The 23,145-nt window shown below is 39.5% G+C and overlaps 1 protein-coding gene and 1 long non-coding RNA gene across 4 annotated transcripts in view; one reads left to right on the top strand and one right to left on the bottom strand.

The window, feature by feature from the left end:
* Positions 1-3,200: 3,200 nt before the first annotated feature.
* The window catches only part of srgap1 (SLIT-ROBO Rho GTPase activating protein 1), a 139,664-nt gene continuing 119,719 nt past the window's right edge, over positions 3,201-23,145 (bottom strand). For all 3 annotated transcript variants that reach the window (XM_003221179.4, XM_062982553.1, XM_062982554.1), the window contains 6 exons: positions 22,404-22,628; positions 20,954-21,033; positions 16,322-16,502; positions 14,349-14,483; positions 13,172-13,517; positions 3,201-6,398 (listed from right to left, as the gene is read on the bottom strand). In XM_003221179.4, coding sequence (XP_003221227.2) covers positions 6,021-6,398; positions 13,172-13,517; positions 14,349-14,483; positions 16,322-16,502; positions 20,954-21,033; positions 22,404-22,628 — 1,345 coding nt within the window. In that variant the 3' untranslated portion in view covers positions 3,201-6,020. The remainder of the gene's footprint in view (positions 6,399-13,171; positions 13,518-14,348; positions 14,484-16,321; positions 16,503-20,953; positions 21,034-22,403; positions 22,629-23,145) is intronic.
* LOC134299518 (uncharacterized) overlaps positions 7,184-23,145 on the top strand; it is a 41,308-nt gene continuing 25,346 nt past the window's right edge. The window contains exon 1 of the long non-coding RNA XR_010006739.1: positions 7,184-7,380. This is a non-coding gene — a long non-coding RNA (uncharacterized LOC134299518). The remainder of the gene's footprint in view (positions 7,381-23,145) is intronic.

The raw sequence follows: 23,145 nt of genomic DNA, 5'->3' as shown, positions 1-23,145 counted from the left end.
TGCATGGAGCGCTGTTATCTTACATATTACCTTGTTATATTGTTAATGCATTATGGTTTCACTCTAGAAGACTGTTCTAGAAGACATCTAAGCTTAGTAGACTGTTGGAAATGTGTAAGTTACGCCTTTTACTTTCCATATTCCTTCAAGTGGGCTTAAGTGCTGCAGTTCCGTATGTTATATTGTTTTTGTTAACTGTGGTTGCTTTCCATTTATGGTGACCCCCCTTAAATGATATATTCAACCTTCTCAAGCCTCCTCTATTTGATGTTTGCCTGTTTTATTGTCTGTCGTTTTATATCCTGAAGTATATGTCAATTTAGTTTGCAGTTGCCTCATCTCTATATACTTAAAACAGTGGGAGGGGCTGCAGGTCATGTGATTGACTCAGTGACGGCTTAGAATGATCAGTTTTAAAAGGATGACAGAGAAGTCAGTTGAGCCTTGAGCCTGTTAGAAGTCAGTGTTGAGCCTTGAGGCTTGTGTTTTCTTAGGAAGTAAATACTTATTAAAGAGAGCTGTACAAAGCAATATAGTTTATGAAGAGACTGTTAAACTTTAAAAGTTTAAGATACAAACTCTCTAAATGTTTCGAAGTTTTTAACCTGAAAAGAAATGAGCCTGTATCTTTAAATACACAAAGTTACCCGTAAACAATCTTATCTTTGAAAGAAGTCTGCTTGCATCATTGTCTATTGAAAGCATCTAATAGAAACAAAATATCTATGTGCCCTGAGATCACACATTACCAAATAAATCCTGCTATCCCATTAGGTTGTGATCTTAACAGGTCATAATCTATACCCCGTTGAGTTGTGATCTTAACCAGTCGAATCCAGTCAGTTCCCAATATCAGAGATCTCCAAATCACAACATCCTCAAGTCTTGCAGACTCTTCACTGAGTCTATCCATCTGGAATGCGATCTTTCTTCTTTTTTTTTTCCTACTGCCTTCTCGCTTACCAAACATTTTTTGGACTGCAATCTAAAACAAGAACACTTCCAAGTCCTATCCTTTTCACAGGCTCTTTTCCTTCCAAACGGATCTGTTTTATAGTCTTGGAGTCCATCTGGGGAGAAGATTTGAGAGGAATTAGATGAAAGCCGTGAGGCAGTGGGTGGGTTAAGCATAGTTCACCCATTTGCTGCTTGTTTCCTGGAGGTGCCCACAGGCCTTTACTCGCAGACGTAGGCTTGGAAACTTGCATTTATTGACTGAATGTATAACTTTGCCATGAGCAATGAAGCTTAACAAGATCTGTGTGGGAGGCCAATTCAATATCAGCAGTCTTTGAATTGAACATAACTGGCTCACAAGCGCTTGTTGAAAGATGACATTTTCCTTTTGGCTCAGCTGCTCCCACAAAGTATCTCTATAAAGGTTTTCCCTGCCAGTTGAAGTTTGTCCTGAAAAAACAGGCAAGTATGTGGGTTTGCATAGATGATAGTATAGTGATTTCTCGGTTTAACTTCCTGAATTTGTTTGTAACATGAATTTATTGCAGACTACTATGTAGACACTGATTAATTAGGAATTTGCCCTCAATATCTCAGCTGGGAAAGGGCAAGTTCACATTGTAGCTTGTATAGGAGCCCTTGATATTAACTGGAGTTTGGTTTTAGGACCCCCATGAATACAAACAACTACTCAACTCCTATTATATACAATGATCTAGTAAAATGGTGCACCATATATAAAAACGTCAAAATCAATGTTTGCCTTTTGGATTTAAAATATGGAGTGGGCTCTTTGCCTCTCCATGGGGTAGACTTATGGTCGGAGGAAGTGCCCTATGTACCAATGTATGCCAATTACTTCTGACTTGTATTTTATATCTGCCATATGATTATGAGTGCATTTGCTATGGTTGTATGGAATATCTGACAGCATGATAGATTTTGAAGGGGATTTTCCTGCTTCTTTGAATGTAATTTTCCTGCTTCTTGGCAGGGGGCCGACAAGGTCTCTTCCAACTCTGATTCTATTATTTCAAATGTGAACTATTTGTAAGTATGTACAGCACAACTATTTCTAGTATGCATTCAACATTGCTTTCAGCAAAGCTTGCTTCCTTCCAATCCATAGGATAGTTTAACAGCTAGTGCCATGGAGTCCAAATTTGATCAAGCCAAGGTAACTAATGATATGGAATGGTGAAATTTTCAGACAAGCTCCTAGAAAACTGTATTTTCTTCATTTATTTTAAGGTAGTTCATTTCTATCTTCATTATCATCCATTGAGTTACATCATCATTTCAGGATGGGGAGATTATATCCCTCCAGATTCCCACTGACTTTACTAATATTGAGGGGTAATTGGAGTACTTCTTTTTCTCTGGAGAGCTACAGATGTTACTCACTTCCAATACAGATGGAATGTGGCTGAATCTGTATCTCAGCTGGTAAATATTTCGTACTTCATTGTTCTTAAAGACATGATAATGATCTGGTGGCCTTTATGGATAACATGTATATGAAGCTTGGTGTGTATGAGGTTTACATCATATATAGATCAATGTATATGCAATACCTGCCTAATTGGCATTTTCATGATAGGTCAGTAGTTCTGAACCTGTGGGTCGCCAGATGTTTTGGCCTTCAACTCCAAGAAATTCTAACAGCTGGTAAATTGGCTGGGATTTCTGGGAGTTGTAGGCCAAAACACCTGGGGACCCACAGGTTGAGAACCACTGTGATAGGTGGACCATTGTGCTAACCTATTAACACCCTCTTTGTAAAATGGTGATTGCGGTATGGCGTTTCTTTTTATAGATGCACAGTGCTTGCTTCAACTTTCCAGACTCTTATTGCACCACTTCCATTAACTTTGGTTTAAAGTGATAGCTTGTTGAGTTTCATTCTGGGCAGAGAAGGGGAAATCTGATCCAAGTCTATTATGCTACTTAGCAGAAGTTGTCTTCATGGATGTTTGAGCTGGATGCTAAATTACATCTGTATGACTGTTTGTTTACCTGCTCATCTTGTATACTGCTAAACCCAGCTAGTACAGAATACTCTGAGACACCAGTATTGCCTCTTTACAAAAGAAATTGATTGTTTAAAGTTGTCCTGGAACTTCCCTTCATATAAGGAGCAAAAACCAATGTTATGTGGATCTTATTTACAGCAAAGAAAGAGCATCCGCAGGGGTAATGTATGCAAAAATGCACTGACAATGAGACGCCTTGAAAACAAAACAGACAGAGAAAGCTATTCTTATTTATTATAAAGTTACACTTATGAGAAAAAAAATCTGAATGCATATTGAAGCCTGTAATGGTACATGCTCAAATGTACAGTACTATACATAAAAGTGCATTGTCACAACAGCTTAACAGTACTTTTTTGCCATCTTTGAGGACTGTGCAACTGTAAATCTTCTGTTATTCGGGTATGGAAGGAATGCAGTGAGAATGCAGCAGTACAAGAGCAGCAGAAAATGACATGGAAATGCAACAGTACAAGAGCAAGGCTAAAGCTTCTCTAAAAATGTAAAGGCACTTTCACATGTACATACTTACAGATGTACATTGACACAATTAGGCAACAGTCAACAAGCAGGAAGATACCAGCACTGCAATCTATCAAACTGACAGCCAAGGACAATACTGATTTGATTAGGTAGACAGGCGTTTACCCTTTACTATGCCTGTGATTTGATCAGTCTTTCCTGCTACATACCCATTCACTATACTTGAAGTCGCTATAATAAACCATCAAACTACACACATTTAACTCATGTTACACGTGAATGCTCAAACTGGGAGCATTCACGAAAGGTACTGTTTCTACTATTTTTCTTCACTAAACAATTTCTAATATAAGCAGTATGGAGGGCAGCACAATTATTTGGACATGTGGCTTCTCTATGTCATTTTAAGATACGGGAACCCACCTGGATTATGCCACGTAATATGTTAATTAATAAAATAGCTAGGCAAGAATGCACTTAAAAGAAAGCCGGCATACCAGTTTGTCCCATGGGTTCCCAATGTAGGCTAGTGTAAGAACAGAATTCACCATCACAGTATTAGCTAAATGCCCAGTACAGAATTTAGGGCCTTAATTAAGCTTCCAAGATGCACTCAAGGGACATATGACAGAGTTCCTCTCTACATAGTTGCACCTTATAACATTTCTTCACTACCAGTGTCCCGCTGCAAATAATATCATTCTATATACTACATTTGGATGTCTTTTAAGTGAATTATTATCTTAGTGAGCTGCCAAATAAATGAAAACCACCTAGCAGATTTATTTTCTCTTCCAAGGCTTGTAAAGAGCCACTCAGTTGATGATTTAAGGGAGAAAAAGTACTTCTCGTTTAGGACTGGAAGCTTATATAAAGTCCCTTATCACATTTTTCCTTCTTTCTGGTCACAAATAACAGATACAGCTATATGTGCACAGGTTGGTTTGTGGACTTCTTCGGAAGGCAACTTTAAAATGTCTTTGTCATGCCCATGCCTCATTCCCATAAATATCATTATTAAGTTTCAGTGGGAATAAGCCAAGAAACTATAATAGGCTACAATGCCCTTCGACTGCTACGTGCTAACAATTCTCATCTCAGGATGGCTTGTCTTCTTCCATTCAATTCCAGATAACGCAAAGCAGCCAAACAAAAGGATTTAGATGGAAGAATAGCAAGTTCCTAATGTGACAAGTGCCGTGAGAAATGAACCTCTTCGTTTGGATTCAGGTTTGTCTGTTCTGATGAGTAGTAAATGAACCCATCCACTCCCCACCCCATCTTTCCCTCAAGGTATTATACTCTGAAGATAGAAGCTATGATTGTACTTAAGTGGTTGCTTGATTAATTACACGCAAAGACTCTTCCTGTGAGAGGTTGAGAGGTGACCTTGCCAAAAACATTCACAGAAATGATACAGCTGAGTGTTAGATTGTGCAAGACAGCTGTATAATTAGTTCACTTGTAACAAGTTTCAAATGGTGCAGCAGTATTCATGGTGTTCACTCTCACATATACACATATTTTAGAATAGAAATCGACATCATCTTGTGAACAACCTCTTGCCTCAACATAAGGAGCTATTCCAGTTTGAAATAGATAATGCATTTTAATAAGTGAAAGAAAGACAAAACCAACAACCAGCACATGTTGTGTTCCATAACCATAAGGATAGAGCAGCTTCAAATTGTTAAATTCCACAACTATCTTTCAAACTTTCCAGGAATGCTTAGTTACAAATCATAAGCTAACTAAGACTTTCTATCTGCCGAGATACCCAAACAATTGGCTCATAGGAATGTAAACATTTTTAATAGTGAATTGTTTGCAAATAGTTATCTGAAGGAATCAGTGGCTAAAAATCTAGCTTTATTGCAATACAGAAAGCCTGAGTGCAACCAATACAAATCAGTCTACAGCCATTCTGACAAGCTTTCACTTTGATTTGGAAAGCCAGCATCTACATCGGTGAGAAAGAGAACTAATTCCTCATTTCCCACCATCTGAGATTACGAGGAATGCCAATACCTATACCAAGTGTTTCAAAGGCAATGTCAGAATGATCCTACCTTATCTTCTCTATTCACTTTATATACCCTGCTGAATAAGTCTCAAGATGCAAACTCTCAGCCCTTATAAAAATCTGGTTCATATTAGAAGGAAAATAGAAGATAATAAATGAGTAAGTTCATTTCAAATAACCATTCATAATAACTCCTTGTGAGATCTAAAAAGTACAGTCAGTGTAAATTTATTGAACTTCCTGGGAGGCTGGCAGTGACCTGTAGTGTTTTTATTAGAAAAAAGGTGCTGTGTGGAAGTTTCAAGTAACTGTGTGTTCCTGTTGTTTTACAATATCATACGGAGTTGTCCAGTTTAAAAATTGAACTCATATCAAATGCCCACATTAATGTAGGTAGCTTGAGACATTACATTTAAAAACCCTGAAAAAACAAAAGTTCTCTAGTTATAAACACAAATTAAAGGTGTGACGGAGTCCAGACAGCTATCAGTGTTCCATTTTTATGGGAGTTCATTCCACAGTCTTTACATGGTGCAAGACTTGTCTGTTGAACCTTGAGAAGGAGAAGATGGGCCTAGGCTTGGATTGGTTTTTGGAAGAACGATGGGCTTGGGCCTAAGTGCAGGGGGCTTCAGTTGCACTCCCATCCTGGGTGCCACCATGGGTTTGAAGGTACTCATGGTGTCACTGGAAGAACTAGTGCTGCGCCGAATTTGAGGCTCAGTGCTTCTTAGGAGGACATTGTGATGAGGACTCAATGATTCAGATGAGGTGGTGCTGGAGGGAGGATTTTTCATTTGTTCCAAAGTGTCCAGCACTACATCAGGAGCATGTTTTGCAGAGCTCTGACGTTCGAGTTCTCGGAGTTCATTCAGAGCTGTATTCATTGTTTCTTCAATATCCTGTTTGGGGGAAGAGAAGTTTGCTGTAGATTAATAGAGCCGTGAATTACTACTCTGAGTGGTACACATGCACATACATTTCTATGATCAAACAACTATAGTATTTAGGCATAGGGACACATTTTTGGTGGCCACTACAAGTTTATGGAACAGAAAAATGTTGGCTCTGTTAGTTGCGACTATATTCTAATCAGATGTTGGTTTGAAAAATAAAGTCCCATTGTTTTCAATGTTTCCTATAATGCAGTCTCTTACTTCCTGAGCAATAATTTCCCACTGAGTTTAATGGGATTTACTCATAGGAAAGTCCCTGCAGGGCTGCAATTAAAATGCAATGTTTTGGATCTGAATTGAAGGTATTAATGATAACATTTAAAACCTCAAACAGTTTGGGACGGCAATGTTTGAAAGAGTGCCCCTCTTTCTATATGTATAAAGATTGAGAAGCTGAAGGAAACCCCTGTTGCATCCTATCACTGAGGATGATATATTGTGTTGGAAAGGGACTTCTTAACTATGGAACATTGTTAGTAGATTGATTCCATCATGGAGGCCCAATTGGTGCAAATGTTGATTTCATTTTAATGTTGTTAGCCCATGCAGAGCCGGTCCACCCACCAGGCAAGGGAGGCATTTGCCTGTGGCGCCATCGTCTGGGGGCGCCATTGAGGTCCTGGGAGGATGGCACCAGCCCCCACTTCCTCTTCCTCCTTTCCAGGCCTTCCTGCGGGGGGCGGGACTGTGCAGGGGCGGGGCCACGCAGCCTGGCCTGCCCCTGTGCCATGCGGCCCCGCCCCCGTGGCCCCGCCCCTACTCGAGGCCAGGGCTGCAAATGAGGCCTGTTTGAAGGGAAGGCCGCAAGCACCGCCGGCCCTTTCCCCTTGCCTTCTGCCTGGAGGGAAGAGGGCAGCCCTGGGCTCAATGGCTGCCGGGCCAAGAGAACCGGGGCCCTGGACTCATCGGATCCATTTACTGCTGAAACGTGAGTAGGGGGGAGGGGTTAAACAGTAACCAAGGGCCTCCAGGAAAACTGGAGCTTCCTGGGGCTCCCGCTCCACCTCTGCCTCACTTTCCCTCCTCCCCCTGCCATCCAGCCCCCCTCCCACTGCCTGGTGCCCCCCAGGTGCATCTACATGCAGGCTCCGAGGCAGTTTGGCACCACTTTCCCTGCCCCCTACCTGAGGGGTGCATCTATATGCATCCTGCTCCGCCCCCTCCCTTCCCTTCCCAGCTGAGCCCTCTGCAAGGCTATTCAATGCTCATCAAGGTGGCCAATGGCAACATTAGGAATTGTGGGGGTTATTGGAAATAATAATCAACCAGTATTTAAAAAAAACTCTAAATAAATAAAGTAAATAAAGAACAACACTCAGAAGACAGGAATTCTAGACACAAAACAATCAGGGACAGCTAACATCCCCCAACAAAGGATTCCCCCAGGCAGGAAGCAGCCAGGCTTTGGAGCTGCAAGACTATTTAATGCTAATCAAGCTGGCCAATTGCAACGTTCACACTTGCCTCAAGCAGAAAAGAGTTCTTTCTCCTTCCCTGGACATCATTCCACAGATATATAAACTCCACTTGCCTAGTTTCCAACAGACCTCACAACCTCTGAGGATGCCTGCTATAGATATGGGTGAAACATCAGGAGAGAATGCTCCAGCCCTCCGTTTCTATTTCATGTCATGGGATTTTTAGGTGATTATTTGTTATATGCATGAAGGAAAGCCGGCAAAGGAGCTGGAAAAAGCCTTCTGCCAGCTCCTCTTCCCCTCCCTCCCCCATCTCTCTCTCTCTCTCTCTCTCTCTCTCTCGAGTTGACAGTGGGGCCTCCTTCTCTGGAGGCTTGAAAGCAGGCATGGGCCAACTTCAGCCCTCCAGGTGTTTTGGACTTCAATTCTCACAATTTGTAACAGCCGGTAGGGAAGGAGGGAAGGTCCAAGTTTGCCCATGCCTGCTTTAAAGCAAAAGCCTGATGGCCACCTGTTGACTGTGTGGTTCCTAGGGTTCAGCTTTCTCCCATACTAGGGTCTTATGACTCCTTGGGAAACCTATCGGGTTTCCTAGCAGTTTGAATACATGCAAATGTGAGTAGATCAATAGATACTGCTCTGGCAGGAAGGTAATGGTGATCCATGCAGTCATGTCGGCCACATGACCTTGGAGGTGTCTATGGACAATGCTGGCTCTTCATCTTAGAAATGGAGATAAGCACCAACCCACAGAGTTGGACACAACTAGATTTAATATCAGGGGAATACCTTTACCTTTTACTTATATTTATTTATTCTGTATGTCACCTTTTCCCCTCTAAAAATGCTCCAAAGCAGAGAATATCCATTAAAATAGCAACAATTTAGAAAATGTGTTAAAAACTAGAAGTTGTGCTAATTAGCATTATTGTTAGGATACTATATTTTATTTTTGATATTACTATTAATGTATACTGTATACCAATAAGCATTAAAATAGAATTAAACCTACAAAGGAATCATTAAAACAAATTTAAAATACATGAAACATTACCCAACACAGATTAATGGTACAAGACACACAAGTGCAAACAAGAGATTTATTTTTATTTCATTAATACACATATCTAGATCTACCAACTCTATTATTTTGTTCTGGATACAACACATTGAGTGATTCTTCTTCAACAAGAAGCCCATTATCTTTGCTATTTATCTCCATGGCTCTCTTCTCCCACTCTCTCTGCACTGGGTTATCTGACTCCACACTGCAATATAATCCAGTTCAAAGCAGATAATGTGGATTATCTGCCTTGATATGGCTGTGTGCCATATAACCCCAAATATCAAGGCAGAATAACCCACAATATCTGCTTTCAACTGAGTTATCTGTGTCCACACTGCCATATAATCCAGTTCAAAGCAGATAATGAGCATTATCTGCCTTGATATTCTGGGTTATATGGCTGTTTGAAAGGACCACCAGGGCTGTTCTACACAGCCATATAACCCAGAATATCAAGGCAGAAAATCTCACAATATCTGCTTTGAACTGGGTTATCTAGGGTTCTCTCTCTGGCCCCTTCCACACATAACTGAATAAAATCCCACATTTTCTACTTTGAGCTGGATTATCTGGAGCTGGATAATCCAGTTCAAAGCAGATATTCTGGGATACAGGGCTCTGTAAGGGTCCTCCCTCTGGCCCCTTCCACACATAGCTAAATAAAATCTCACATTTTCTGCTTTGAGCTGGATTATCTGGAACTGGATAATCCAGTTCAAAGCAGTTATTCTGGGATGCAGGGCTCTGTAAGGGTCCTCCCTCTGGCCCCTTCTACACATAGCTAAAAAAAATCTCACATTTTCTGCTTTGAGCTGGAATATCTGGCAGTGTGGACTGATAATCCAGTTCAAAGCAAATATTCTGGGATGCAGGGCACTGTAAGGGTCCTCCCTCTGGCCCCTTCTACACATAGCTAAATAAAATCTCACATTTTCTGCTTTGAGCTGGAATATCTGGCAGTGTGGACTGATAATCCAGTTCAAAGCAAATATTCTGGGATGCAGGGCACTGTAAGGGTCCTCCCTCTGGCCCCTTCTACACATAGCTAAATAAAATCTCACATTTTCTGCTTTGAGCTGGAATATCTGGCAGTGTAGATTCAGATAATCCAGTTCAAAGCAGATATTCTGGGATACAGGGCTCTGTAAGGGTTCTTTCTCTGGCCCCTTCTACACATAGCTGAATAAAATCTCACATTTTCTGCTTTGAGCTGGAATATCTGGCAGTGTAGACTCAGATAATCCAGTTCAAAGCAGTTATTATGGGATGCAGGGCTCTGTAATGGTCCTCCCTCTGGCCCCTTCACACATAGCTGAATAAAATCTCACATTTTCTGCTTTGAGCTGGAATATCTGGCTGTGTAGACTCAGATAATCTAGTTCAAAGCAGATATTCTGGGATACAGGGCTCTGTAAGGGTTCTCTCTCTGGCCCCTTCTACACATAGCTGAATAAAATCCCACATTTTCTGCTTTGAGCTGGATTATCTGGAACTGGATAATCCAGTTCAAAGCAGTTATTATGGGATGCAGGGCTCTGTAAGGGTCCTCCCTCTGGCCCCTTCCACACATAGCTGAATAAAATCCCACATTTTCTGCTTTGAGCTGGATTATCTGGCAGTGTGGACTCAGATAATCCAGTTCAAAGCAGATGTTCTGGGTTATATGGCTGTGTGCAAGGGTCCTCTCTCTTTGCCTCCTTGTCATGTTGCTCAACTGACCCATGATTTGCATTTTTGCCTGCTGTAGCATGCAGAAGGAATGCCCAGCTTGCCAAAGTTTATATGCCACTTAGGGCCCTTCCAGACGGGACCTATATCCCAGGATCCAATCACAAATTTTCTGTTTATCCCAGATTATGTGGCAGCGCGGACTCATATAATCCAGTTTAACATCAAAAGCCTGGCCTGGGATCCTATTTTCACACCCTGCTCCTTTGGATCTTAATAATAATAATAATAATAATAATAATAATAATAATAATAATAATAATTTGTGTGTTGTCATGACCAGAATCAACGCTTTTATCTTTCAGTGATTGGTGTATGTGTGTGTGTGTGTGTGTGTGGGGGGGGCGCCAAAATTTCTGTTCGCCTATACTTGAAAATTATCTTGGACCTCCTCTGAGCCCATGGCTTTTCAAAAAAGTATTTGGGGATAATTTCAATAGACATTATATATTTGACTTTGACAAGAGAAAGAAGGAAAAGTCTACAGTGGAGTCTAAACAAGTCATTGTGAAGACATAGGCTGGCATCCAGTTGTAGATCTTTGCCACCAATTTGGGGGGGGGGGGCATACACCACGTTACAGGCAACATGTGTTGCTGAATCTCAGTATGGCTTGTTAGCAACCAGGCCTGGGGGGGGGGTATAATAGAAGCAGTTTTTAATTTTTTATTAAGCATTTTCTATAATAAAACTTACAAAATTTTATTTATATTCCACCCTATCTCCCCAAGGGGACTCAGGGCGGATTCCAACAAACAAACAAAAACATAGAGGCAAACATTCAATGCTTCACCACAAGTGCAAACATAAATACATTAACAACCCACCCAAAGCAACAAACATCAGACAACCTATTATTAAATAAAATCTAAAATTACACAGTTACATTCTAAAATTGTATCTAACCATAAAAACATAAAATTATTTTGACCAAAAAAAATGAACCTTGGTTTGATGAGCTCCCAGAGGTTCGCTAAATTTTTTTTAAAAATCGTAACAGTCTATAATTACCATAGTATCTAACAATGCCAGCCATGGTAATCTCCGTTCAGAAACGAATTAACAAACTGTCACTCCCTAATCCCCCTCCTCTCTATATGCTAAAGTGCACAAGTAGGTTTTCAACTATTTTTTGAAGGAGAGGACTTAACATCAGGGGAAACCTTTACCTTTTTACAAGATAAATGCAATACAAGATAAAGGGGAAAAATGAAAAATAGTGAAAAGGGACAAGGATAGTAAAGAATAATAAGAAAGGAATTTACATTTGATCCCCAAGATTCCTGATGATGATTGTATAAAATAATTTGTCTGATAATAATTACCCACACCTCAGGTCATGCCCTTCCAGACCGATTCATCTCTTATTTATCAACACAAACTAACCCTTCAACCAAATCAAACAATAAGCAGCAAAATACAATTCCAAACCCAAAACTCCTAATCCTTCTCTCTGTCTTGAATCTCATAAAACTTTGTATTTATGGCATAAGCGACAGCGTCACAGGAAGGGGTGGAAATGTTATCTAGTTACATCCTGAGCAAACAAATGCCCATCAATCACAGCAAATGCAGCCTATTAGGTGGGGGGTGTGAAGTTTACACTGGAATTCAGTGGGAAGCATAAAGACCATAAAGGGTTATGGATATTTTTATAAATGTAACTTTACAAAGAACTCAGGTCCTTTCAAATTAGCAGCTGCTCTGGAAACATACAAAAAGAAAAACCCATATGCTTATAATGGAAATCAAGTTTAACTAAAATATGGAAAGGAGGAAGACCTTTCCCTCATCTATATCATAAAATATATCTAGCCCTAATGAAAAATACATTAATAACAAAGAAGTAAACATACTTATCATTACCTAAATGATATGAACACATATACTGTAACTACAAAAAGTAAATACAAGTATTAAAAAACTCTAGAATCAGGACAAGAAACAGAGAACAATACTCAGAAAACAGGGGAATTCCAGACAGGAAACAATCAGGGCCAGTTAACACCTCCCAACAAAGGATTCCCACAGGCAGGAAGCAGCCAGGTTTTGAAGCTGCAAGGCCATTCAATGCTAATCAAGGTGGCCGACTGCAATGCTCACACTTGCCTCAAACAAAAAGAGTTCTTTCTCTCACTCTGGACATTCCACAGATATATAAACCTCACTTGCCTAGTTTTCAACAGACCTCACAACCTCTGAGGATGCCTGCCATAGATGTGGACAAAACGTCAGGAGGGAATGCTCCTGGAACATGGCCATACAGCCTGGAAAACTCACAGCAACCCAAAAAGTAAATAAATCATACTTTGTAAGCATGGATGGACAGGCAGTTTACAAGACATGGAAAGTAAAAACTTAATTTAAAAAATGGTGATGAGCGGTTAAAGAGAATACAATCTCATATATAATTTGGCTATCAAACATTAACCTATCAGAAGAAACTCATACTAATATGCCCTGAGCAAAACTAAAGAACAATCCATAAGTTTACAGACAAAACCCACCTGAGCAATTGACTCTGGATCAAGTGGTTTATGATCATTGAAAACCGGGTACTGGCCAGATGATGTTGACCTTCTGATTGGAGGACTGTCTATCTTCTTCAGTGACTCATGCCTACTAATATTAGTAAGGCTGCCATGACCAGGCCTGCGCCTCCTTTCTGGGCTGTCGGTGTTGAGGCTGCGATTTTGTAGGACAGTGCGAGAAAGATTGTGGCTTGCCAAACTGGGGGAACCTAACTCTAGAGATGAATTGGCCAGGCTGTGGGGGGGATGCACTGGGCAGTGTCCGTCACTGGTCCTGCCAGGACGTCTGCTGGACAAGGGAAGTTCAGTTTTCTTGCGTTGCCTGAAAAGAGACAAAGGAGAGTCATGTGAGACAAAGGCATTTGCTGTGCCCTAAAACAATGCTATTGGTGAGGATTTTGGCTGTGCTTAGAAGGAACAAGGAAGCCCAAGGGCACAATAAAAAGTGCCATTGTCCCAGCTAATTGAAAATTTGTGGAATTTCAATTGTGTGAGGCCTGGCTTCATCCCCTATATCACATGTGTCAAACTCAAGGCCTGCAAGTCTAATCAGTCCCCCCCCCCCCCCCCCCACACACACACATACACACAATGTCATTTTATGGGGCCCTCCAGATGCTTGACTACAACTCCTGAATTCCTCATCATTAGATATCATGTATTGTGATACAGTAACATTTGGAAGGCTGTAGTTTTTTTCTGTTTAGTCAGGATAATGGGGTTTGAATTTAGATACAAAGCTTGTGGATATGATGTCTGACTTTAAAATGTCCTTTAACCTTCCCCAACTTCAGAGCCACAAATGCTATTGAGCTGCAATTCCCATTACCCCCAGTCTGCATGGCGGATAATCAAAAGTAATAGGAATTGTCATTCACTAACATCTAGGGACCCAAACTAGGTAAAAACTAAAGAGCGCTGACTCTTATATATATATAAAAATAAAGTTCACCTTCTATGTCCACGGATTCTCCGTCCATTGATTCAATGGCCGTTTGAAGGCAATCTTAAGGCTGATGTGGCCCTTGATGAAAATGAGTTTGAGATCTCTGCCCTACATCACTGCATCTTTCAGTTTTGTTGTAGATAGAATCGGGATGCTCCAGTAAAATTTAAATATAAGAATCAAGTTAAAACATTGAATTGAATTTACCTTCCTGAATGTATATCAGAATGACGATCTGTTGGTGAATTCATATCCTTAGATGAAGCTTTATCATCTGTTATTGGACCACTGCTGGCTTCACTATCTGCTTTTTGGCTCAATGTATCAGAGAATGCATCATCCCTAAGCAGAAAACATCAAAGTATTTTGTAATAAAACTGGACCTTATAATTGGACAAAAAAGGGAGCATGCATCTTTCTTAACCCTCTTGCCTCTGCTCTCATTTTCAAATGTCTCATTTTTATTAACAGCCATTATTATCATTGTTTCCAAAGACATTGTGTAAATGTTCAATAAAATCCAATTTACAGTATAAACATTATCAAAAGCCCTCTGCAGCCAGAATGTCCCTCCATATCAGCTCTGGTTTTTAATTAGAGGCTTTTTTTTGAGGGCATTATGAAGTCTAGAATACAAGCGAAATGAGATTATGGTAAGTAAACATACAAAACAACTTTGCATTTATTTATAAAAATGTTGATACTTTCAGAAACTAGAAAACATGGTCTTCAAAGTGAAACAGGAAATATACTATCTCCAGTTTATGTAAAGATTACACTATCATTGCAGTAATGGATTTTGCTTTCTTCTATACATCTATACACCCTTCAAATGCTATGAGCAGCAACCCTGCTTGGATTAAAGAGATAGAAAGAGTATACATACATACATACATACAAGAGATTATGTATGAGGGTTGAATGAAAAGTAATGCCTCCACCTTCGTTACTTGGGTTTAGATGGGAATATTTTAATAAATCAAACAAATAAATAATCCTTAGAATGTGCTCTTTAACTCCCACTATTCACTTTTCCACATATCACTAGACAATTGGATACATTTCTGCCAATGATGAAGAACGGAAGAAGTCGACACTCTGTTTCCACAACCAGCATCTCATAGTACCCATAGTGCGCAGATCTTCTGATAGCCAAGCAAAGCAATAATGTGACCCACACGTTCTTGTGAAATGCCGATTATGCTTGAAATTTCTCTCTGAGTGATATGACGATTGTCCTGAATCAATCTGTCAATCTTTTGCTTGTGAAACTCAGTGGTTGCCGTCACAGGACGTCCAACTCTTTGTTTGTCGCGCAAGTCATATGTTCCCATTTCAGCATCTTTGAACTTACTCGCCCAACGACGCACAGTATTCACATCAACACAATCACCATAAACTGCTTGCATTCTCTGATCAATCTCCTTTGGTGTCAAGAATTCTGCTGTCAAGAATTCAATGACTGCACGTTGCCTAAGTCGCATTGACCGACCGTCTGCGCAGGGTTCCATACTTCGCACTTTAACAACACAACCATTCAAATGGAACTGTAGAGGAGAGTCTAGTGAACAAGCCAGTACCTGCCAATACCAGTACTGCCATCTGTTGAGTTACGAAGGTCGAGACATTACTTTTCATTCAACCCTTGTAGCACCAAGGCTTGCCAAGTCCCAGCATTTGCAAACATGCTCTTGGTTTCTTGTGTCCCTACCTCATAGCTTTGGAATTGCAACAGAGCAAGACATCTGGCTCTCTGAAAACAGAAAACAGAATGGCTCTCTGAAAACAGAAACCAGTTTCCATAAAGAGAAACCCACTGGATTGGTAGTTTACTTTTATTTCATCACTGGTGATAGGACAATGCTGCACTTTGGGAGGACAGGTTACTATAGGGAGTGTCAAATAGGTTGTCTGCTACACGGAGCTCTGATTTCAAAGAAAGGGGGTGGACAGGGAGCATGGGAGGAATACTCCAGAGTGCCTTTGTTTCCTGCAACTTGAAATTATGGCTTTACTGAATGATACAGGCTCTACATCTCTGGCTAAAGGCCCAGTGGTGAAGGACAAAATTGTAGCTTTTCTCCTAGTCACTTCCAGAATCTCCCAGCTGGCTAAGCAACCATGAGCATGCCAGGGTAAAGCAATGGCTTGGCATTTCATTCAAATTAGTTCTTACTTACATATCTTGAACCACTATGTATTGGTGAGGTACAAGACCATCAATCCCATTATGTCTTCCTTCCCACCAGTCATCAGAAGCTCGATGATACAAAAGCAAGGAGGCTCCCTTTTTAAAAGAAAGTTCTCGCGCAGATCTCCCAACGTAGTCGAACTTGGCAATAGCTTCTATGGGTTCACATTCTGTGGGGAGGGGGAAGAAAACATTACATGATTATAGACCTAAAAACCAGTTTTCTATAGCAACGTGAAAGCATAAACAGTGTATGTTTGTGGTTGGGGGGGGGGGAGGCAAATTGTAAAGAAATAAAATACATATTCTAAAGGGTGCATCCTTCTGGTGACCAGTGCAAAGAAAAAGAGAAAGACAATGTCTCTCAAGAAGACTTGATAAGAGAAGCCTTATGATATATAGTGTTCTTATAGTGCCAGAAGAGAATAAAACACCTCCCCCTTAGCTGCTTATTTGGATCATGACACAACTACTTCCTTGACTGTTATTGTGTGTGTGTGTGTGTGTGTGTGTGTGTGTGTGTGTCCCACCATCTGAAGACAGCACTTTAGGCCAAGAGCAATACCGAATCCCTTTTGTGTGAATTCAACACCAGTTATTATCCATCTGTTTGGAGCTTCCTCAGGAAATTCCTTCTCATTTCCTCTGGAAACATATATAGTAAACCATATTATTCATATTTTAACTAGAACAAAATAAATCCTAAAGTGTTTTAGATACTGCTGATGAAACATGTTATGATTGTGTTCTTGGGTCAATCTTCTGAAGGTCAGTCCAAGTGAATGCAGTCCTATGGCTAATTACCAGGAAAATATTTTGCCGTTATGCTTTAAAATAAATTTGTTCTATGTGGTGCAGTTGCATATCATCACTGTAGATTCGGCAGCACTAAACATCTTCCAAATGTGTTTGAACCTTTCCAATGTGACGAGTTCACATGTTTTAGTACCAACATAGTATTAACCATTTCTATCTAAAGTACTGGAAAGTAACTTTCAAAGAAATAACTTTGAAATATATAAAAGTAATGGAATATTTCAGTAAAGTCTCAAGCCCCAACATCAAGCTATCAATTAATTCAAGGTAGGTGTGTGCTGCATCCCAGTTTTTGTCCTTTCTTTTTTTAACAAAGCAGCAAAACAGTTGTCACATTAAATGCATCAGTGCATTCTGTTTTTGCTTTCAAGAAAAGGCAGAATAGAATGGGTGGCATGTGTGGAATGAGGTTAAATCCTTTCCCCATCATTGTGGACTTAAAAAGAATTCATCCACCCACATTCCACTATATCATAAGACAGCTGTCACCCCCAGGAAGGGAGCTTCCATTACCCATTGCAGGGTAACAGAAGTTTGTTTTTCTTTTTTAAAATTGTTTTTATTTCTTTTCATTATATTATGCTATTTACAAGAATTTAAAAATGGAAAAGAAGATAGGTAACTTGATGTTTGTTGGTAGAGGCAATTCCACCTTGTGTTCTCAGTAATGTTGGAAGATTCTTTCCATCAATTGTTGTTCAATTTGAATCCTTCGTCAGTTCAATTTACTTCATTCAAATTAAGAAGCCAGTTGTTATTTTTAGATTTTCCAAGTTGACAGTTAACGGTTTCTAATCTTTTTTGAAAGCATTTGCATCCTGATTTTGTAGACATTTTGGAGAGTTCTAGGAGCTGTTTTCCATTCTTCGTGGTTGCCGTTGTCTGTTGTCTCCAATATTTTGCAAATAATATCCTGGCTGTGGATACCATGAACTGAAAATTTATCTCATAGTCTTTTGAAATTTGTTTATGAATGAGACCTAATATAAAGGTTTCGGGCTCTAAAATAGTTTTGATGTTTAATATGTTTTCCATTCTGTTGTTGAAGGCTTTCATGGATTGCTGTGAGTTTTTCAGATTGTATGGCCATGTTCAAGTATAATTCTCTCCTGAGAGAATAATACTGGAACATGGTCATACAGTCAAAAAAACTCATAGCAACCCATATTTTCCATTTTTTGTGTATTTTTTGTGTATTGTATGTAGTTTGTGAGCATAGCCACCACATATGTTAAAGGAAGGCAACTGCTGCTTCACATTTCCAACAAATATTCTTTCTCTAAGGTTGGATTTTAGCTAGTTGTTCTGGCATGTACCAATGATAGATTATCATTGACTTCTCATGGAGGCCATAGGTGCAGGTGAATTTTATCCCCCTTTTCAACATGCATTTCCATGTACTCATTTCAATATTATGTACAATGATTTGTGCCCATTTCATCATGTGGTCTTTTACTTGTTCTTTGTGTGGTTTTTTAGTAATACTTTGTAGATTCTAGTAATCACTTTCTCTTTTTTGCAGTTGTAGATCTAATTCTGTACCTGTTTCTTGAATACCCACTTTTTGATCATCTTGCCATTTGAATATATTGGAACCAGGAGATTGAGTGCCCGTTGCTTTGGAGTTCCGATAGCAACTTTAATAGTTTCTTATTATTGCCTGTTTTCAGTAGGTTCTTATTTGTCAGCCAGGGTGTATGTTTGTATTATAATTTGTGTGAGATTACTTGGGAGGGGGTGGTTTGAGCATCTCTTTATATGCTATGTTCCCAGTCATGCTCAGTCTCCTATTCCTGTTGCTTGTTTTATCATACTAATTTGCTCCCCCCAATGCAGAGCAGTGGATAACATGAATTTCATCCCTATGGAGAAAGTCTGGAGTTGTATTTTATCTTACACAACTATTTAATAAGATGCACAGAAGATTTATTTATATATGTATTTGGAGAAAATATTAATATCTTGTCCTATAATAAAATAGTAGCATGCAATAAAACTAGTTTAAATAATTTATAATCTAAAACAGTGATGAAGTATTTAAATAATCTGAAAATGTAAAGCAAATAGAAGATACAACAACAACAATAATATACAGAATGGATAAAATGAAGCTGGTGTTGGAACAAATCAGACTCCAAGGGTTAGATATTCCACAACTGAGGCTCTACAGCAGTAAAGGCCCTTTCCACTAGCCTGACACATTGATTTTAGCAATCCTCTGTCTTTTGACAGGTATATATAAAGTGAAATGCACTTTCAAGTTATTAAGCCCTAGGCTATTTAGGACTTTATGTGTTATCACAAGGAGTTTTAGTGATGGAGAAATAATTCTCACATGCCTCTTTGTTCACAGAGGGCATAGCACAGGGTTTTTAAGGCACTGGGCACCCATCTCTCCCTTACATGGTATCACCTTTGGATCTGTCTGATCTATCTGCTTCTGTTAGCTCTGACCATCCAGATGGCAAGAAGCAAGCTTCTACAGTATGTTTTAGGATAAGTTGGATCTTCTTCACATCATCAAGTTGCAATGACTGAATTAGAGTCTAAGAAACAAACTCAAAGGAACACATCTAATGTTTCCCTAGACTGGTGATAACTAATTATTTCTATAAACAAACAACTAAATGTATTGTCGAAGGCTTTAATGGCCGGAATCACTGGGTTGCTCTGAGTCTTTGGGGCTGTATGGCCATGTTCCAGAAGTTTTCTCTCCTGACATTTTGCCTACATTTGTGGCAGGCATCCTCTGAGGCACTTCACAACCTCTGATGATGCCTGCCACAGACATGGGTGAAACATCAGGAGAGAAAAATTCTGTAACATGGCCATACAGCCCAAAACTCACAGCAACCCAAATAACTAAATATTTATCAGTATTTGATTTAAAAAGAAACTTTGCAGAAAAAGTGAATTAAATAAGATCAAAAATATTGTTTGGACAACACAAAACATTTAGCTTTTTGGGTAAAAAACCCACTTTGTATTTAACACATGCAAAGCAACAAAAGCATGCCACATGCTGCAACAGATCACCCCCCCCCCCCCAAATCTTTTTAAAAAACTGAGCTGATGTGAGGACAATTGTTTGCCCCCAAATTATCCCAAAACTACATGAAAGGCAACAGTTGTCTCCCCTAACCCTCCAGCCCCTAAATCTCCCTAAATTTAATATAAAATTAATTGGGGGGGGGGGACTCCAAATGCAGAAATGATGTCACATTACTTGTAGGGAGGCTTTTATAAAAAAAATCTGTATGTCTTAAAATAATTGTATATTGTTATAATGTGATGGTTTTAGTTGTTTTTCAAGTTTTGTGGGATTTAATAGAGTCCTTTAGTGAGCTGCCTTGGTTTACCCTCCAGGGGAAAGGCAAGATATACATAAATTCATTAATTAAATAAAATAAGAGGAGATAGTGTACAAGACAATAGCGTTTACTTGAAGGTAGTGATGTGGACCATAATTTTCTGCATAGCAGAAATGGCCCTGAGAATGTAACATTGCAAGAGCAAGCAATTTGTGCTGAGGAATGCAGATTTTTTTCCCCATTTGACCTTCCTGTAACTGTGACAATCAGGGGGAAAAAGCAAGGAAACAGCTGGCCATTGACAGATGGGCCAGTGTTAAAAAACAAAAATCTACACAGACATACACATACTTGAATTAAAGGACACTGTGTCAGGGACTCTTCATTTAAAACAAGAGATAATGAGGAAAACAGCATTTCCTCTGTGAGTTCTGTATTTGTTCAATTTAAAAGAGAGACAAGATCATTACAAACAAGAGGAAAAGCAGGCATACCATCTTCACTGGTGTGTGTCTCTGTACCTGCATCCAGATCCACCTCTTCTAAGGTACCATGCTCACTATAGGGACTATCACTGAAAAGTAAGAGAGCACAAATTAATATTCTATAATTTAAAAATATAGCAAACTGCCATATAAACCAAACTCTCCCACAAATATGACGTAACATTTTGAGGTAAGACAAAATATTGTATCCATCTTTAAATACATTCACTAGTTCCTTTCTATAATTTCAAAAATTCTACTCACAGACAGTCTAAATCAGGGCTTCTTAAAATTTCTCACTCAGGATCCCTTTTGGCCTGATAATTTGTTTATGTGACCCCAGGTATATAGATACATAAAACAGGTATAAAACCCAAACATTTACTGATAACAAATCAGCATTTGCAAGGCTTGCTAAACAGGCTGATTTTCCTTTATATGAACTACAGCTGGAGCATCCTCTGCAGGGACTATTGTAAATATGGCATAACATTTCAGTGTCTAAAATAGCCACGAGGTAACATTCAGAAAAATAATTGCAACCCCAAGTTGAGCTAAAAGAAGACCCCATTTGGGGTCCAGACTCACAGTTTAAGAAGCAGACCATAACTGACTTCCCTCTTTTTCCACAAGGAATTGGTGAGCTGAATAGCAGGACAGAACTCAACTGTGGTGCTTGGGAACTGATGCTTCTTGTTTCAGGGTCAAAATCATAGTTTTTTTTGGCAGGGGACCTATAGCTCTCCAAGATCATGTTGGGCTGCAACTCTAATCAGTCTAAGGCAGCACAACCAAGGATCAGGCATGAGGGGGGATGTAGTTCAGCAACAGGTAGAGATTTTCTGGTCCTCCATTCTTGTCACAGAGGATGAACTGGTTGCACCTTTAGAATTTACAAAGCTAGCCATACCACAAATAGCTGTTGGTGTGGCTCACTTACTAAAGGGAGAAGTACTATCCTTAGGATGTAATCTTATACACACTTCTGGGACTTACTTCTGAGAACACATGTACAGGATTGTGTTCTTTATTTCAAAGGCCATCACTTTGTTTTAAATGACCAGCTGTCAGTTCTGAAACTGTAGGATTAACTGGCTTGAACTCCCAGATGAATACTTTTTCTCTTTCATACCAGTCTAGGGCCCTGATGCTGGATGGGATCATGCTCTTCTCTCTGCTGTTCTTCAAAATGAGAGATACAAGGTGAAACACATTTTAAATTGCTGTTGTTTCACCCAGTTGCTTTCCATGGCTAAACGGAATTTGAACCCTGGTCTCCAGAAAAAGTCATAGTCCAAAACTCAAACTACTACACCACTCTGGCTTTTGTTTTAAATATGTGACTAAAAATGATCGGAGCTGATCCAGAGCTACAGGCATCTGTACATGTTTGCTGAATTAAGGGTCACTCCTAGAAAACCAGGGCAAAATTACTGCGAAGAAAGACTAGAGGACTTACCAATATTCATCATCAGCCATACATTTTTCATAAACTGGGCCATCAAGCTCCTTAGTATCAGGGAAAATGGTCTCATGGTGAATAATTATAGTTTTGATTATTTCATTCACATGAGCCTGGCATGACACTTGGTCTTGTATGTCTGGAACAGGCATCAGTGTTGGACCAAAACAAATGGCCAGGTTATAAGGATCCATCATGTTTTCATCACTGTACTGTGAAAGGCTGTTTTTAAAAAAGATGAAAAAGGAAGGAAAAGGAAGGAATAAAAACATACAATTGACATTGTTTACATATTGCTCACTTAACCTGTTCTGTTAGTTAGTCTTGTACTGCTGTATCATTAATACACACATACAATCATTTTAATTAAGAGCCATTTTTCTGACTGGCAACGATATGATAATATATGGGTTATTTCTTTTAAAGAATGATTGTGAATGATCAGTAGAATATCTAAAGCAGAAGATCAACTTTGAGCGGATTCAGCACTGATGAGCAAAAATAATAAAGAACCTTAATTACAGGAAGCATTAAAGTAGGTAACCATAATAATCTTTAACATTTGAGTGATTGTCATACATATGAAAAAGTTGTTCTCTTCTAAGCAATGATCAGAAATTATGAGCTTTTAGGGGCAGCTACTTGGGTGGTGGCAGTGAGTATCCAGGGCTCTGTGGACTAAAGGTAAAGGTTTTCCCCTGACATTAAGTCATGTCCACTCTGGGAATTGGTGCTCATT

The sequence above is a fragment of the Anolis carolinensis genome, chromosome 5, assembly GCF_035594765.1.
Source record: "Anolis carolinensis isolate JA03-04 chromosome 5, rAnoCar3.1.pri, whole genome shotgun sequence".
In the NCBI taxonomy this organism is placed as follows: domain Eukaryota; kingdom Metazoa; phylum Chordata; class Lepidosauria; order Squamata; family Dactyloidae; genus Anolis; species Anolis carolinensis.
This window is presented reverse-complemented; position numbering and strand designations above follow the sequence as displayed.